Source organism: Oncorhynchus keta, chromosome 27, assembly GCF_023373465.1.
Source record: "Oncorhynchus keta strain PuntledgeMale-10-30-2019 chromosome 27, Oket_V2, whole genome shotgun sequence".
Taxonomy (NCBI): domain Eukaryota; kingdom Metazoa; phylum Chordata; class Actinopteri; order Salmoniformes; family Salmonidae; genus Oncorhynchus; species Oncorhynchus keta.
In genome coordinates this window covers 44,377,668-44,395,278 of record NC_068447.1, presented here as the reverse complement: position 1 = coordinate 44,395,278, position 17,611 = coordinate 44,377,668, and the positions used below count along the sequence as shown (strand labels likewise).

At 42.8% G+C, this 17,611-nt stretch overlaps 1 protein-coding gene across 1 annotated transcript; it reads right to left on the bottom strand.

Annotated features, from left to right (window-relative positions):
* Positions 1 to 88: 88 nt before the first annotated feature.
* On the bottom strand, positions 89 to 16,895 carry elapor1 (endosome-lysosome associated apoptosis and autophagy regulator 1). The gene is made up of 22 exons (XM_035739385.2): positions 16,675 to 16,895; positions 12,775 to 12,895; positions 12,143 to 12,323; positions 11,704 to 11,851; positions 11,410 to 11,490; positions 11,131 to 11,236; positions 10,655 to 10,804; positions 8,660 to 8,748; positions 6,595 to 6,796; positions 6,141 to 6,269; positions 5,681 to 5,771; positions 5,287 to 5,392; positions 4,962 to 5,099; positions 4,422 to 4,682; positions 3,950 to 4,129; positions 3,503 to 3,653; positions 3,166 to 3,259; positions 2,833 to 2,934; positions 2,397 to 2,523; positions 1,990 to 2,168; positions 1,673 to 1,838; positions 89 to 1,377 (listed from the first exon to the last, which is right to left on the bottom strand). Exons 1-22 carry the CDS (start codon positions 16,759 to 16,761, stop codon positions 1,309 to 1,311), a joined length of 2,958 nt encoding a protein of 985 aa, XP_035595278.1. The 5' UTR covers positions 16,762 to 16,895; the 3' UTR covers positions 89 to 1,308.
* Positions 16,896 to 17,611: the final 716 nt, after the last annotated feature.

Here is a 17,611-nt window from a genome sequence, read left to right as displayed (position 1 = left end):
CATCGCTTACACGCGTTATCGGGGAGATGGAGTTTCTGCATATCTTCATACTGTAATGTCTTTGGACAAACGTCTTTTTTTCACAGAACCTTTTTTATAAGTTTATTTAAGAGCATAGACAAACAGTGAATTTAATGCTAAGAAAATTACTTTCAAGATTCAATAAATGAAACATGTATCAAACATTAAGTAAATGGCTCTATTTCCAAATCAAATAAAACTATACCCCAGTAGTGGAGTAGAAATAAAATACAGTAATTTTGGCAACAGACAGTTGGATTTATTTTTAAATATATATATTTTAAAGATGTTGTATTGTCATAAGGAAGACCCATAATGGCCTTTAATAATGAAAATGCACACGTTACTGTAAGACATAATTAATTCAACAAAAGCACAGGTTCACATGTTTCGTGAAAATATATCTAAAATATTGTGGAAAATAAATCTCACCATAAAAGATCAGGTACCCACTACATGGCTGCAAACTGTATTGCTATTAGCAGAGCAACAAATCGGTCCATATTAGCACCAAAACACCAACACGATTTCATTAGAAATGCATTCTCCCCCTGGAAACAAGCATTTGTTTTGATATGACCAAATACATAACTTCAGATAAAAAACATATTCTCATTATCTAGTCCTTGCAACATCCCAGAGATGTTGAGGGTTTAAATTGAGTGTTTCTGAACAAAATGTTTGCTCTGTTCATCACTCTCTGAACTTATAAAGACTTCCATCATGTTCCGGCTGTTCCATTCATTCCTTTCTGTTTGGTTTAGAATATATGCTTCTTGTCCATTGGTGCTATGCAGTGAGGGGAGCCACATTCATACTGTTCAGGATGGTGCAACATTGCAGAACATTGCAATAGAAATGTATTGTGTATAGGGTTGCAGAATTCTGGTAACTTTCCCCATATTTTCCAGAAATCCCAAGTTTTCCAGAAATCCTGGTTGGAGGAATCCCAGATTTCCTGCTTATTCCTTCCTGATTCCAGGAATCTTCCACCTGGGATTTCTGGAAAACCTGGGAATTTTGTAACCCTAATTGTGTAGAACAGGTAGAATGGGGTCCAGGAAATCGTCAGCTCTATTTAATACATTTCTATCTGCAACGCTCTTTACATTTCAACTCAATGAATAATTATTACATCCCATATGTGTTCCTTCATCCAGAGGTTGAATGAGGTTTCAGGTACTCTTCTAGCTCAGGGGTTTCCAAATTGGGGGGGGGGGGTCCACCAGAGCCTTATCATTGTTAGGGCGCTGCGGCATAAAAAAAAAACATTTGGGAATCCTCGCTCTAGCTCATCTCCATCTCCAAACCTGATGATGACTTCAGGGGAACAGAGTCAAATCCATCTGATGATCTCTGTGGAAACACATCAAATACAGGTGTTCTCATTTTAGAGTGATCAAAACATTCATGGATAAGATAGTAACTAAGTTATATACTACTTTCCATTGCCATTTCAATGTCTCTTGGAGTTTTGAGTTACAGAATTACAGACACAGGTCAGGCATTTTATAACAAAAAAATCTTTGCAATGCAAAATATGTATACAAACCACATACAGTGATATAGATATTGTGTCCAGTTCCCTGTATAAGGAGGACTCCTGTCTTTAAAAAAAAAAAACATCACATCACCACCTTTTTGGCCTCACCTCTCTGGAGAAGGACTTGATCTTCGTGAAGAAGGATTTCTTGGTGAGGTAGATGAGGTCGTCCTCTGCATCTTCCCCCTCCATAATGGCACAGCTGTCTGCAGCAGGCAGCTCACACTCCTTATCTCCAGCAGTCATCATCAGCTTGGAGTACTTATATTCCAGCCTGCATGTGGAGGGGAGAAAAACCACACACCGTCACTGGTGCACGGATACACACACACACACACACACAAATAGACTCCTGTCACTCCTCACATGCATGTACAGGTGTACACAACACACACACACACACACATAGACAGACTGTATCTTACTTGCGAGTTCTCTTCCAGAAGTAGCAGCTGATGCTGATGAGCAGTATGGCAGCGACCGTCCCTGTGGACAATCCGACCTTCAGCCAGAAGTCCAGGGTCACACAGGCACTGACCGTCTGGGCAGGAAGGGACACACCACCAGTGCACTGTAGGGGCTGCTGCCACACGTAGGTGGTTCTCTGAAATAGAGAGCGAAAGAGAGACACACAAACACATACACATTGGTACAATTTGGCTGTTTTGATAGTGTTATCGCAAGTCTACATTAGACAACGTGCCTAGTTAAGAATCGAAAAGCTGCAAAGGACTGTCTGGCATGATGTAGAAGCTTTTTGTAGCCGTATGCCCCAAAGCCAGAAAAGAAGAGTGTAAGAAAGCAAGGACTCTGTAATAATGTACTATCTTACCTGTATTCCCTGAATACAGGCGCTGACTATCTCTCTGTAGTGGCTCTCTGTACAGAGTGGACAGGCATACAGAGACCGCCATAGGAAATGGAAGGAGCAACCGTCACACGTCCCCTCTGAACATTTACTGGACAGGACAACAAAGACCGAATCAAATGTTAAAATCCGCCTAGCAACTGTTGGCGCTCTGCTCTTACTCGGGGTTGGGAGAGCTTAGCACACTGTAGTCTGCCAGACATCACACAGTACAGCTGGGGTCAAGGCTAAGCTGTAATATAGCAAGTCTTTATTTGAGGTGGTGTAGTAGTTGTAGTTCCACCATTATTCCACAGGAAGTCACTCTCTGTACAAATATCAGCATGTCTGTCAGTTCAGCCACATTTTGAGAGTCCCCATAGCTTCCTTCAGTCAGTTCGTCATGTAGAGTAGTCCATACCTTGGGAGTGTAATCTGGTCTTTTCCTGTCACTGTAGGATCACATCTCAGTCTGATGGTAGTCGTCCTTCCCTTTTTACATGCCTGTGTTGTTTCACTGGACCTGCGGTGGACATAATATGACTTCTAAATACAGAGTTCAGTGGCAGATAAAGAGAGGTTATATAGTACTGAGTTGGGATAGTACTCTATTGTAGAACAGCAAAATAGCCACCACTAGAACACCTAGAATGTCTCTGCATTAACATTTCAAAAGTACTGGCTTGAAAGTATACAACACCCCTGGAACACTAACAGATTAGTTTGATTTGAAAACCCAGATTGATGATGATACCTGTAGTAGAAAATGACATCAGGCAGGTTGGACTTGGTAATGAAAGAGCTCTCAAGGGAGGCAATGCTATCCAGAGATGTGTCAGAGGTAACCCCTTCAGACAGAAACAGAACATGTTAAAGAAAGAGAGGAGAAATGGTGACAGCGTTTTCTGTACACCACCCTGTTGATCATGATCAGTTGGTAAAGTTACCCAACAAAGCAAATGGACAATAGTCATTTAATGTGCATGCTTGGCTTCATGCAAAGCTGTCCCCAAGCCCAGCTAGGTGATTTTTGGTGTGTATCCATTGCTATTTGAGAGGGATGCACCATGGAGTAAAGCTTGATCTCTTACCAATGAGTGTGTCACCGATAGTGAAGGGTTGTGATGACACCACACTCTGACCTCTGACCTCAGAGGGCACCACAGTGGACTGGCAGGCGTAACCTCTGACCTCCTTCCTGCTCTCTGTCACGTTGTCCACACACACCGCCACCTCTCTGCCCTACATGGGTCACAACAGAGAATCACCATTAATGTGAGTTTCTGTGAAGCCATCGTTACTGTTTTCAAGGGGTAAATCTCAAAGGTATTTTTCTTCATTCCTTGCGTCCTATTTCCTTGCGTCAGAGGGAAGCGAGAAGAGCATTCGAGGAGATAGAAAGATGAGATCTTCTCCAAAGCTCTCCTCTGACATTTTGATCAGGTATGAAGAGAGGATGCAAAGAAGCGAGGAAAATCATTTTGAGATTGACCAAAGGTGTATTCTAAATATAACCATATGCATCCATCAGCCCGTACCTCTTCTCCACAGAGGCCGACCCTGAACTGGTGGAAGTATCGGAGGCCTTTACTGGTGAAGCGTGGGCTGCTCTGGAAGCTGGTGATGTTAGCCAGGGGAGTGAAGTCATATTGGAGGACCTCTCCTCCGCCGGTGGACTGCAGGTCCAGTCTACAGTCGCTAACACAGGCTGAGTGGGCCTGTGAGGGGATGGGGGGGGGGGACATTATTACCATACATTATCATGGACACAAATGCAATACCATTATCGGGGAAACAATGAAATGCATTATCATGGGCACACCTTCAAAACACAATAAATAAGTATTGTGTAACACAGGCTTTAAAAATGCAACAATGATGCATTGATCTTTATTAGTACTTTGATTTGTGTTCCGTTCCCAGCTATAAACCGTTACGCGCAGGCCTACGTTATCTGATCAATGCACGAATACAACAGTTCTTCAGTTTGTCGTCGATCCCTTTCCTTACCTTGTTGCTGTGCGTATTGGGTCCACAGTGGATACAGGCTGCCTCCCCTACAGTCTGATCAGCCCTGATGAAGGTGTTGGGAGGGCAGCTCTTACACACGCCTGTCCCATTGACCATGTAGTGGGCCGGAGGGCAGGGGACGCATTCGGAGGCCGACCCGGAGCCCAAGGCACAGTGGCGACACTGAGAGGCCACACCACCCACCACGTTGGTGATTTGGACAGTGTACATCTTGGCAAAGTCGCCGCTGTACTGCCTCACCTGAGGAGAAGTTAGGGACAGTACTCACAGAGTATGGAAGGCTATGCCACACTAGTCAAACACACACATCACTCCTTCGTAAGGGGCTGAAATGTTATTGCGGAGTTGAGTCATGCAGAGATGCATTGTCGGCAGAGATGTGTTAGTGTCTCGGAAGACATGGGGCGTGTTGACCCTCAGGTAAAGGTCCACTTTCTGTGATGGAAAGCTCGGCAATGAAACGGCTGAAATTTCCATGGATCTAAGTGTGTTGAGTGTGTCTGTGTCCATCTATCTCACCTCACTGTAGGCTTGGGTGCGTTGGAAGCCCCAGGTAAAGCTGACGGTGCTGTTGCTCTTCACTAGGTAGGAGTAGGACTGTTTCCTGGTCGTGCCACTCCAGTGTTCCACCATGTCATTGGTCCTCTCACTGTAACCCTGGGAAAAGAACAAGAAGAACCCTTATATTTCATCCATTTTCCATAAGGGCCACAGAATATGTATTTTTGTTTACATCAATGTTACAACTCTGTAGGTCTTGAATACGGATGAACCAAAATGCACTATGTGACTACAAATACTTTAAATTGTTGCATGAAGTGTGGCATTAGATATTCTCTCCCACCGCCATAAAGTAGAGGGTACAATCAGCGGTGCACTGGGTCTCAAAGACAAAGGAGATCCGTGACAGTTCACTCCTCTCCTCATCTTTAGCCACCGAGTGAGGCAACCTAGGGAGACAGAAAACACTTAAGGTAACTTCTATTTACATTTATTTTTTATTTTTTACTACAGCCGCATCAATGACACCTACTGTACAACACATATACTGTAACAATACACATACAGTAATTATGCAAATATGTTCAATTCAAGGGTAACCCTTTTTTTTAGAAGGGTACCTATGTAAAATGACTCTATAACACATTCATAACTCATAACTCATACATAACCCATTCATAAGCAGTTTCATTCAGGTGTTTGTTGTAACTTCCACAGATTGACCCTGTGAGCCCGACCTGTATCCAGGGACAGTGAGTGAGAGCATCATGTAGTCAGAGTCCAGATCCCCTTGGGTGGTGTAGATGTACTCTCCTGCCACCTCCCATCCTGCCAGTCACAACAACAGATCAACAATCAATAACTTCACAGACCACCAACAGAGAGTGCACATCACGTCCAATGCAACACTCAGGATCAAGTAAATTACTGCTCATTCAAAAGTAGGCCTTTTTCACACTGCTGAATTTAGCCAAACCGAGCCAAGCAGAGCTGTACCAGTTGTCCTGGTTACACACCAAAATCACCACAGTGCGGTTCGGGTCAGCGTGACAGTGTAAAAAGGGTATTAGAGTCCTCTACATATGTACCAGTGCTCCTGAGTCCACTGTAACTATTGCCTATTCATAACTAGGCCAGCCCATTACAACTTGGCTTGGTTTGCCTCAGTAGAGCGAAAAAGGTATTCGAGTCCCTTGCCCGTGCTCCTGGCTGAGTCGCTGTACTCCCGGCTGTAGACAGAGCTCCTCATGTTGTCAGGCATCTTGTTCCACCACTTGTACTCAAAGCCCACCACCGGCTCTGTTCCGACAGGACACTCTGCACAGGCTGCACATAGAGTATGAGTTGGATAGAGAGTGTTGGATAAAGAGACAGTAGAGGGTTTGTTGCCCACCAGCGGCCCTCAAGCAATCAGCACAGGCTGGATATGGACATGAGGGATTGAGAGCTACAGTTAAAATGGGTTTACATTTGTGCCAAAGTGGTCTTATGTCCCAAAGGGGACATAGAGGATTAAGTAAATAATTAATGCGACAAAAGATCAGACAGCATAAAAACATTGGCGTAAGTTAGCACCTAGCACAAAACATAGCACAATAATGTCTATTTCCGTGAATACATTTCATCAATCGTTGAGGAGGGGTTTTCCCACCTGTTCCATTGGAGTAGGATCCGTGAGGACAGGGTTCGCAGCCTGAGGTGTTGGTGACAGAGAAGCCAGGGTTACAGGGAGGGCAGGTCTCCATCTGTCCAGAGGCTGGTAGCTTCACCGCTCCTCCAGTACTGTTATCCACGGTCCCTTCAACGATCTCACTACAGATCTTTGGCTCGATCCACTTGTACATCAGCTGGGTCTAAGAAACACAGCAAGAGTTATGAATTACATTTACATTTGACTCATTTAGCAAGACACTCGTATTCATGTATAATAGGTGTAATCAACTAAGTGAGGTAAAATAACCACATATCACATCAATGTACAGTACCAGTCAAAAGTTTGAACACACCTACTCATTTAAGAATGTTTCTTTATTTGTACTATTTTATACATTGTAGAATAATAGTGAAGACATAAAAATGATGAAATAACACATATGGAATCATGTAGTAACCAAAAAGGTGGTGAACAAATCAAAATATATTTTATATTTGAGATTCTTCAAAGTAGCCACCCTTTACCTTGATGACAGCTTTGCACACTCTTGGCATTCTCTCAACCAGCTTCATGAGGTAGTCACCTGGAATTATTTTCCAAGAGTCTTGAAGGAGTTCCCACATATGCTGAGCACTTGTTAGCTGCTTTTCCTTGAGGTAGTGTGATTGTGGATGCCAGATCATCTGATGCAGCACTCCATCACTCTCCTTATTGGTCAAATAGCCCTTACACAGCCTTGAGATGTGTTTTGGGTCATAGTCCTATTGAAAAATAAATGGGATGGCGTACCGCTGCAGAATGCTGTGGTAGCCATTAAGTGTGCCTTGAATTCGAAATAAATCACTGCCCGTGTCACCAGCAAAGCACTCCCACAGCATCACACCTCCTCCTCCTCCATGCTTCACAGTGGGAAACACACATGCAAGAAATCATCCGTTCACCTACTCTGCGTCTCACAAAGGCAGCGGTTGGAACCAAAAATTTCAAATTTGGACTCATAAGACCAAAGGACAGCTTTCCACTGATCTAATGTCCATTGCTCATGTTCCTTGGACCAAGCAAGTCTCTCCTTCTTATTGGTGTCCTTTAGTCATGGTTTCTTTGCAACAAATCGACCTTGAAGGCCTGATTCACGCAGTCTCCTCCGAACAGTTGATGTTGAGATGTGTCTGTTACTTGAACTCCTTGAAGCATTTATTTGGGCTGCAATCTGAGGTGCAGTTAATTGCTGATTTCTGAGGCTGGTAACTCTAATGAACTTATCCTCTGCAGCAGAGGTAACTCTGTGCCTTCCATTCCTGTGGCGGTCCTCATGTTTTTGTGTTCTTGACATTTTCAGGATTGACTGACCATGTCTTAAAGTAATGATGGACTGTCATTTCTCTTTGCCCTTATTTCTCTTTGCTTATTTGAGCTGTCCTTGCCATAATATGGACTTGGTCTTTTACCAAATAGGGCTATCTTCTGTATACCACCCCTACCCTGTCACAACACAACTGATTTGCTCAAAAGCATTAAGGAAAGAAATTCCACAAATTCACTTTTAACAAGGCACATGTTAATTGAAATGCATTCCAGGTGACTACCTCATGAGGCTGGTTGAGATAATGCCAAGACTGTGCAAAGCTGTCATCAAGGAAAAGGGTGGCTACTTTGAAGAATCTCAAATATAATTTTTATTTTTATTTTTTTTAACACTTTTTGGGTTACTACATGATTCCATATGTGTTATTTCATAGTTTTGATGTCTTCACTCGTATTCTACAATTTAGAACATTTTACAAATAAAGAAAAACCCTGTAATGAGAAGGTGTGTCCAAACTTTTGACTGGTACTGTATATATGCTACATTATGGATAATCATCATGACTGAGCACATACTGCTTGAATAGAACCTGTCAGGGCTAAACAGGAAATTAATATGTAAGGAAAGCTGATACCAACTGCAGCTGGTGGTCACTGCAGTGACCCGAGCCATGAAAAACCAACTGACTGCTCACATAAGAACAGCATTGTCAGTCAGCTTCATTTACTTTCTCATTTACTTTTCCCATAGTATTACCTGTCCTTTGGAGTCACATGGGGTGTGTGTGTAGAAGTAGTCACTGGTGGTACATGCAGGCCTCCGCTTGCAGCTCCCTGATCCGGCCTCTGGAAGAAGAGTTTGAACAAAGGAAACAAAGGTTGTGTTCAGTAGGTTGTGTTCAGTCACATTTCGAAACAGAGTGGTATAGTGCATGAACTTGTCCAATAACAAAACAGATATTTGTGTTCTGTTGCTAAAATTTTTGTTACGGTGTACCCTACTGAACACGACCCAGGGGAAAACCGCCAGGAGGCAGGAGAAAAACACAACCACCATTAAGATCCAGAGATACCATACACACTTAGACTAAGTCAACCAACCACACAGCCTGTGCATTTAACTGAACCAAGAGCATATACAGTATATTCGCATAAATTACAAATGTGTGTGGTGACTTGCAAATGAGCAATCCACTATTCAAGTGGTTGTAACAGGGAGAAATATCTAGTTTACTTACACTTAGGTTGGAGTCGTTAAAATAATTTTTCAACCACTCCACACATTTCTTGTTAACAAACTATAGTTTTGGAAAGTTGGTTAGGACATCTATTTTGTGCATGACACAAGTCATTTTTCCAACAATTGTTTACAGACAGACATTATTTCACCTATAATTCACTATATCACAATTCCAGTAGGTCAGAAGTGTACATACACAAAGTTGAGTGTGTCTTTTAACAGCTTGGAAAATTCCAGAAAATGAGGTCATGGCTTTAGAAGCTTCTGATAGGCTAATTGACATCATTTGAGTCAATTGGTGGTGTACCTGTGGATGTATTTCAAGCAGTACCTTCAAACTCAGTGCCTCTTTGCTTGACATCATGGGAAAATCAAAAGAAATCAGCCAAGACTTCAGAAAAATAATTGTAGACCTCCACAAGTCTGGTTCATCCTTGGGAGCAATTTCCAAACACTTGAAGGTACTACATTGATTTGTACAAACAATAGTACGCAAGTATAAACACCATGGGACCACGCAGCCGTCACACCGCTCAGGAAGGAGACGCGTTCTGTCTCCTAGAGATAAACGTACTTTGGTGCGAAAAGTGCAAATCAACCCCAGAACAACAGCAAAGGACCTTGTGAAGATGCTGGAGGAAACAGGTACAAAAGTATCTATATCCACAGTAAAACGAGTCCTATATCGACAAAACTATCGACAAAACCTGAAAAGCCTTGATTGGGTCAAGAAACACAAGCAATGGACATTAGACCAGTGGAAATCCGTCCTTTGCTCCGATGAGTCCAAATTTGATATTTTTGGTTCCAACCGCCGTGTCTATGTGAGACGCAGAGTAGGTGAATATTCTCGGCATGTGTAGTTCCCACTGTGAAGCATGGAGGAAGAGGTGTGGTAGTGTGGGCGTGCTTTGCTGGTGACACTGTCAGTGATTTATTTAGAATTCAAGGCACACTTAAACAGCATGGCTACCACAGCATTCTGCAGCGATACTTCATCTCATCTGTTTTGCACTTAGTGTGACTATCATTTGTTTTTCAACAGGACAATGACCCCAAACCCTCCTCCAGGCTGTGTAAGGGCTATTTGACCAAGGAGAGTGATGGAGTGCTGCATCAGATGACCTGGTCTCCACAACCACCCGACCTCATTGAGATGTTTTGGGATGAGTTGGACCGCAGAGTGAAGGAAAAGCAGACAACAAGTGCTTAGAATATGTGGGAACTCCTTCAAGACTGTTGGAAAAACATTCCTCATGAAGCTGGTTGAGAGAATGCCAAGAGTGTGCAAAGCTGTCATCAAGGGAAAGGGTGGCTATTTGAAGAATCTCAAATCTAAAATATATTTAATTTGTTTAACACGTTTTTGGTTACTACATGATTCAATAATATGTGTTATTTCATAGTTTTTGTCTTCACTATTATTCTACAATGTAGAAAATTGTAAAAAATTAGTAGGTGTGTCTAAACTTTTGGACTGGTACCGTAGTTGGTGCTAGAATGCAAGCATACCTGCATATTTGTCTACTTCACACTGCTGGCACACCGTGGCTCCCTTGTTGGAGTAGGAGTCAGCAGGGCAGGGGGTACAGTGAGCAGAGCCTGGCTTGGCGCTGTAGGTCCCAGGTTTACAATGGAAACACTCTGACGTATAGGCAACCCCTGGAGGAGAAGGACGATTACCAATCAGTAATGATTAACAGAAACGAGAGTAAGAAGAGGTGTGCATCTTAGCTTTACAGTTTTTCACATTGCAGCACTTTTGAGGGGTGGCCCCAACCGGGACATAAACCTCGGTCCAGCGACTGTCAAACCGTTACACCAAGAGATCCTAATCTCTTGACGAGTTTGCTAGGTGTTGGGTCTACAAATTGCTCAAATGTTTTGACTAATGATTCAAATATTCCTGCCGGGGTATCATAATCAAGCCTAAATAAACAAGCGAGGGCAATCTGCTAATGATGACATTGATGACTGCTGTATAGTACCTGAGACAGCAATGTTGCGAAGCAGCACAGGTTTGACAGCACTGCCCACCAGTGCAAAAGACGTGGTCCTCCAGTAGAGCACGTTGTTGCCTCGATTCAGCTTCAACTGGACAGAGAGTGAGAGAAACCGTCGGGGTCATACATAAACTCCCTTAATTTGTTAATAGACATTAGCGTAGCTCACGCAGATAAGATTTGGTTTAAGGTTCTGAGATTAGGGTCACCCACCCCACCATGCTCAGTGTATGGAAATGTGGGGGCTGTATTAGTAAGACTCACATTGTGGGGAGTCCAGTCTTTCTCTGAGGTCCTCATCCAGCGACCCTCAGAGTCTGTGGACTCGCACTGGTCATTCTGAACCTGGACGGAGGACAAGACAGTGCGAGGAGATCAATATAACATTGCTGCCTGACACACAGTTGAGTTCATTACAGTTACTCGTTTAGATAGCACGGAGATGATGGAGATCGATTGAGGAGCACATCACGTAGCCCTGTCCATTGGAATGAATGAAGAGTATCATCATGGAACACTCACATAGAACACTTAAAACATAGAACATGCAACACTCACGTAGAATTCAAAGAAGATGGTGTTGTCTGGGTAGAAGTACTCAAAGGACACAGTGCCTGCTTTCTTCAGGCTCACCGCGTAGGACAAGGTAGAGGTGCACTCATCTATGTTCGAGGCAATGTAGTCGCCTTTCGGTATCCAGGTCGAGCTATAGTGGAAGACAAAAGAGACAAATACTGTTAGAAATAGACAGTAGCTCTAAAGGTTGAGATAAATAGGAACCAAAATAGGGGTGGCTTCCAATGCACTAAACAGTATGCGGCTGTGTAGAAAGGTAGCCTGGTCCCAGATCGGTTTGTACTGTCTTGCCAACAGGAATTGGCTGTACAGATCTGGGACCAGGCTGATGTAAATGGCCATAAAATAACCGAAGCTTGAGATGAAGAGTTACTACTCTCTTGCCATACCAGCTGTAAGCAAGACAGAGAGAGATACTGACTTTGAGCAGTTGGTGTAGATGTCAGCTATGTTCATGTTCATCCCGTGTGAGATGAAGCCAGCCGGCATGCTGTCCCACTCATCGAAGGCCACGCCTGTCCCCAGAGAGTAGGTCCCACCAGAACACTTCTGACACTCCTGGCTTCTCATGTCCAGGAACTCCCCCTCGCTGCAGGAGAACGCTGGGGGGGAGAAGAGAGGGATGAGACTAGTGCAGGCCAGGAAGACACTGTGGGTGCATCTCAATAGTCCTTTCTTTGCTCCTCACGTCCTCTCTCCCCGCCTCTTCAAAACGTCATAGGTTCTGAGGAGAAAACGTCCTCCAATGGTCTCCTTACTTAACTCCGACGTTTTGAAAAGGAGGTGAGGGAGAAGGTGAAGTATCAAGAGAAAGACTGAGAATTACCTTGAAACTGTGTACTGCATGTAGAGAGTTGTAATAAGGGTATACTTATGACTGTGATATTGGATCGAGGGATGGGTGTTATATAGTATAGTTAGTACATGGTATGAAAGTAGAGCAAGGTAGGGTGGGTAGGTAGGGTAGGGTAGGGTAGGGTAGGGTAGGGTAGGGTAGGGTAGGGTAGGTCAGGTCGGTAGGCAGGTAGGTAGGTAGGTAGGTAGGGTACTCACTACACTGTGTGCCCTTGACAGGGTCAGGGAGGCCTGTGCATGTGTCTGGTTTATTGGGCACTGCCACCCTCCATCGAGACCCCAGCACATCGCAGTCTGTATACTCAAAGTGGTAGTCGGACTGCAAGAAAAAACACACCCAGACTCACACTTCTCAGGTATTTATATATACTTTGTGTATAGAGCCTGAACAATGGATGAAATGCTCACAAGGTAGTCCTCTAATGGTGACACTAGTTTTTGAGAAGTAGGTGGAGTGTACTAGTTGGAGATCAGTGTATTGGGACTTTCTGGAAGATGACATCACACAGGTTATGACCTAATTCACAGATATCCATTCAGAGTATATTCAAGTCAACTCCTAAATAAACTCACATTCATTTTGATGGACCATTTTACCATTGTAATCATGCTCAGAGAGTCTAAAATGTGTGAAATAATACATTTTGACTGATTTAACTGACTTAAAAATGTTATAACTGGCCAATACACATGATTTCTCAACATAATGCATTACCTTAAGCCCAATTTCCCTCTAAACTAGACCAACCCCCTTTCCAAATAGAAGGATCGGATCAATATTTGCGCAGTCAAGAAAGAGGCTGCTGCCTCACCTGTTGTCTTAATCTCCCTCACCTTGGGGTTATTGACTTGTTTAGTAGCCAAGGAAAAATATGGAAAAGCTACAGACCAGGCCAACCCTTCTGTCAACAACTCATCGCAATCATCTCTTAGTGAGTCATTACAACTACAGACAGAGGGCAGGAAACATAAGATGTCTTGTTTGTTTCAAGTGGCTTTGCTATAGGTGTGATAGAGTGCCAACAAGAAACAGTAAACGTTAAGTCTTCCTTCGACAAAGGTTGCTGTAGGTGTAGCCCTCCCATCATAACGTCATCGTAGGAGTACTCTTTACTTAGAAGATGTAAGCAGTGAGTCAGTAAGCAGAATATAAAATGCATACTGAGAATATACAGAAGAGTACGGTCTCTTCCTAGCCTGGTCCCAGATAGAGTATGTTTGTACTATCATTCCAACTCCTTGTCACTCACTGACATGATAATTCCATAAGGGGTTGGCAAGACAGCAGAAATGGGACTGGCACTCAGGCTCTTTCTCATAGCCACTGTGGAGTGGCGTGAGTCCTGACAAGCAAGGCTAGTACAGGGGTGAAAGTCAAGGCATCTAAATAGGCCATTGGGCCACATATGTCAAGAATTACTGGGCTACGTCTCAAATGACACCCTATTCCCAACCTAGTGCACTACTTTTAACCAGGGCCCATAGGACTCTGTTCAATAGTATTGCACTGTATAACAAGACCACTTTGCAGAGTAAGCCTAACCCCCACTCTGGACCATGTAGGATTAATAGTTAACAACCAGCAGACAAATGTTCCCTCTAACACACTTCTGTTTTTTGTTAGTGCAGCTACATTAGCTTTTGTTTTAGAGATAAGGGGAGTGAGTGGGAGGAGAAGAGGGAGAGAGAGGGGGGGGGGGAGACAGAGAGGTAGAAGAAGAGAGAGAGAGACAGAGAGACAGAGTGGGAGAGGGAGAGAGAGGGGGAGGGAGACAGAGAGACAGAGTGGGAGGAGAAGAGAGAGAGAGACAGAGAGACAGAGTGGGAGAGGGAGTGAAAGTGAACCGTTGATGGATAAAATGAAAATTCATGAATTGAAGATGTGCTCTGCCTGGCTCGAATCTGATACTCCTTGTTCATAAAAACATGAGTAAACCGTGGCAACGGGACATTGTGACCCTGTCTCCTCATGGTCTCACAGGCACACACACACAGGTTCTGTCAGAAAACAAATAATTCTGATGAATCAGTCAGCCATGGTGTCCCTTCAACTTAATCTGCCTCTAAGCTCTCTCACCTTGAGGTAAAGGTGGCTGTAGGTTTCCTGGAACACATTGTCCTTACATGGGCCTAATCATGATGCCAAGTCACTTGGGGATGTTAGTTCTACTATAAACTGTTTTTGCTCCAGCTGATTTTGCTAAGCATTCATGAAATGTGTACAGCTTATGAATGTGTTACGTATGACTTAAGAATGTGTTATGAAGTCTTTATGTAGCCTTGTTAACCCAAACAAGGAATAATGTATGGGTCATATATATGGTGACAACTTCCAATACCAGCAAGCATGGTGCATATCAGCTCTCCATTCACACCCCAGCGACAACGCTATTGATACAAGAAATGCCTAGGCATTATCAAACACCACAGTAGTTATGCAAATAGTAAGAAGAGAAAGTAGATTACAGCCAGGAGAGCTGTTAACTGGAGAACTAAGGACTTGCTTACGGCAGAAAACTGTTGAACACACACAGGCATCTGACTATGACTAATAAAGGCTATGTAAGCAACACCAAACTAACTGACGCCATACCAGTGTAACACATGTCCATAAGAGAAATGCTGCTAGCAGAAGCCTCTACAGCAGGGGTACTCAAGTACTATTTGAGACAGTCCGGTCTCACAGATTTCCTAGGTGGAAAAGAACGGTCTGAATGGATATTGTCATTCATCAGTGTGATAACAAACCCCCACCTCACAACCCATGCGACCCCAAACTGTTCACACCCCTCTTGTTGACAGAGAGAACATTTTGTAGTTTTAATGCTAATTTCCTACAATTCTACACATTTCGCCACGTCTTATGTGTGTTCATATGATACTGGGGTGGAAGCCCGATTGAGTTCGCCCCCCCAAAACAAACATTTCCCTACACCCGCAATAACATCTGCTAAATACGTGTGTATGACAAATACATTTTTTATTTAATTTTAATTTTATTTGGGACCCATGGTCCGTATTGACCTCGTTCTTGGTCCAGATCCGGCCTGCAGTCTGTCTGTTGAGTACGGGAGCTCTGCAGTACTGAATTCAGTTAACATGACATTGACAAACTCTTTAGGAAAGTAGAAAATGAGGCATCTATTGTTTTTCCGGTTCATTTCTGTATAGGCTTCCTCAGAGTGAATGTGTGTGTGGGGTTGATGATTGTTCCAACATAGTTTTAAAATGATTACATTTGACCTCAGCACTTAAAATAAAATAAATAGAGAACAGTTGGGCTGTTGATTAGGTCTAGGGGTACAGTTCAGCACCTCTTACCACCAAGACTCCTTCTCCCACCACCCCCCATGCTTTAAAGTGTGATAAAACAGTTTAAAAAAAACACCTGACCCCCACTATCTTGAAATACCATAATATTACATCAGAATTCTAACAGACATACCAACAGCTTTGCATTTATTCTGTCCTATAACTGGCCATTCAGCCATGTGTGACTGTTTTGAATTCTATGGTTCTGATAACTCATTGCTTTTTGCATCATATTTCCATAAAGCCTACAATAGCAAACGTCTATTACTCATAAAATATTCCTACTAATTGTGTGAAGGGTACTTCTTCAAATACGATCAGGTTTCTAGATCATCTTCACTTATGATGGCTCGTTGTTAACAGTGTAGTGCATTTATGGAGGTCAAATTCAGAGGTTACTAACTGAGACGTAGGCTACATCAGACAACGTGTATGTCAATATGAATGAGTTCTGCTCCAACTGATCAGTCAATATGCTTTTCATAATGGACCATAAAATGATGGATCATGTATTTTTAAAAGACGGCATTGAAAACTACAGGAAAATGTTTGCAATTATTCTGTAGAAAATGCCAGCTAGTTAATAGAAACGTTACAGTTTAGTTAAGTTATCTGAAATCCGAGTTATACAAAATAAATGTACAATTATGTCAAGCAATGCAACAGGTTTTGTTTAGGTTACCTAATGAAGTGCACTTTGTGTTATTGTTAAGCCATATGGGTGAAAATACAGTCAATTAGTCACAATTATGTTAAAAAGGCAACTTATCGTTCCATGCTCCTTACCTCTTTGCATATGGGCAAATCACTGGACGCATAAATTTGAACAAAAAATAGCCAAAGAAGGTGAAGAAAACTGTGTGAAGCTGTCATCTTTCTTGAGCAGCAGGTAGGCTACAATTAACAGCTTGCAGGTCCACTCCACGCTGGAGGTGAAACTCATGCGGGGCGGAGGTTGAATGTATGCCACGACAGCTGGCAGCATCCTCGAGCAGTCTACCTATGAGGCGCAGGCGCTTTCACTCTCTAGATAGCGCTCTGAAAATAATTAAATAAAATGCTCGTTACATTTTTATTATTCAATTAATGGTCAGCATGATTGTGTATATTTTACTGACACAATCAATTATCTTTCTCATTCAAAAATTCCGGGGTATTTGCAGGCATTACCGCACTCCACAGGTGCTTTTTGACATGATTAGTGCTATCTGGGATCCTTGGGACGTCCATATGCTAAACCCCTACCCTTTACCCTTATCAAACTCTAACCTTAACGGCTTAACCCTTACCTTAACCCTTTTAAACGTCAACCTCAATGGGAGGTTTGGACGTCCCAATGAATCCGGATAGCGCGGCCCTTTTTGACAAGTGCACGATATTGTCAACTGAATTTAGGCCTTGTGCATTTTTATTCGGCCCCATTTGTTTGGTAAACAGGGATTAGACAAAAAATGTTAGGCAATTGTTTTTTTCACATTTTTGTTTATATGAAATATAGCCAATTGTGACTTTGTGGCTGTTGTAACTAGTGGACTGGAAACCCCTGGCAAGACACGGCAATTGGTTGGGTTTACATAGTAGGAAACATGAACGTGATATTACAGGGTACACTCATTTTTTATATTTATTTTTCATTACAATATTGCTTGCCATAAATAATATCCTAGTCATTAATCATCAACTCATTATCAATTATGTTGTTTTTAAAATGCTTGTTTTTTTG

What these genes read in the sequence shown, in the direction of transcription:
- elapor1 (XM_035739385.2), bottom strand. Translation starts at nt 16,761, where the DNA reads ATGACAGCTTCACACAGTTTTCTTCACCTTCTTTGGCTATTTTTTGTT. An exon ending in AAGACTGGACTCCCCACAAT is followed by an intron (nt 11,237 to 11,409) that starts GTGAGTCTTACT and finishes CTCTCTGTCCAG; the next exon opens with TTGAAGCTGAATCGAGGCAA. An exon ending in CGACTCAGCCAGGAGCACGG is followed by an intron (nt 5,772 to 6,140) that starts GCAAGGGACTCG and finishes TGTGACTGGCAG; the next exon opens with GATGGGAGGTGGCAGGAGAG.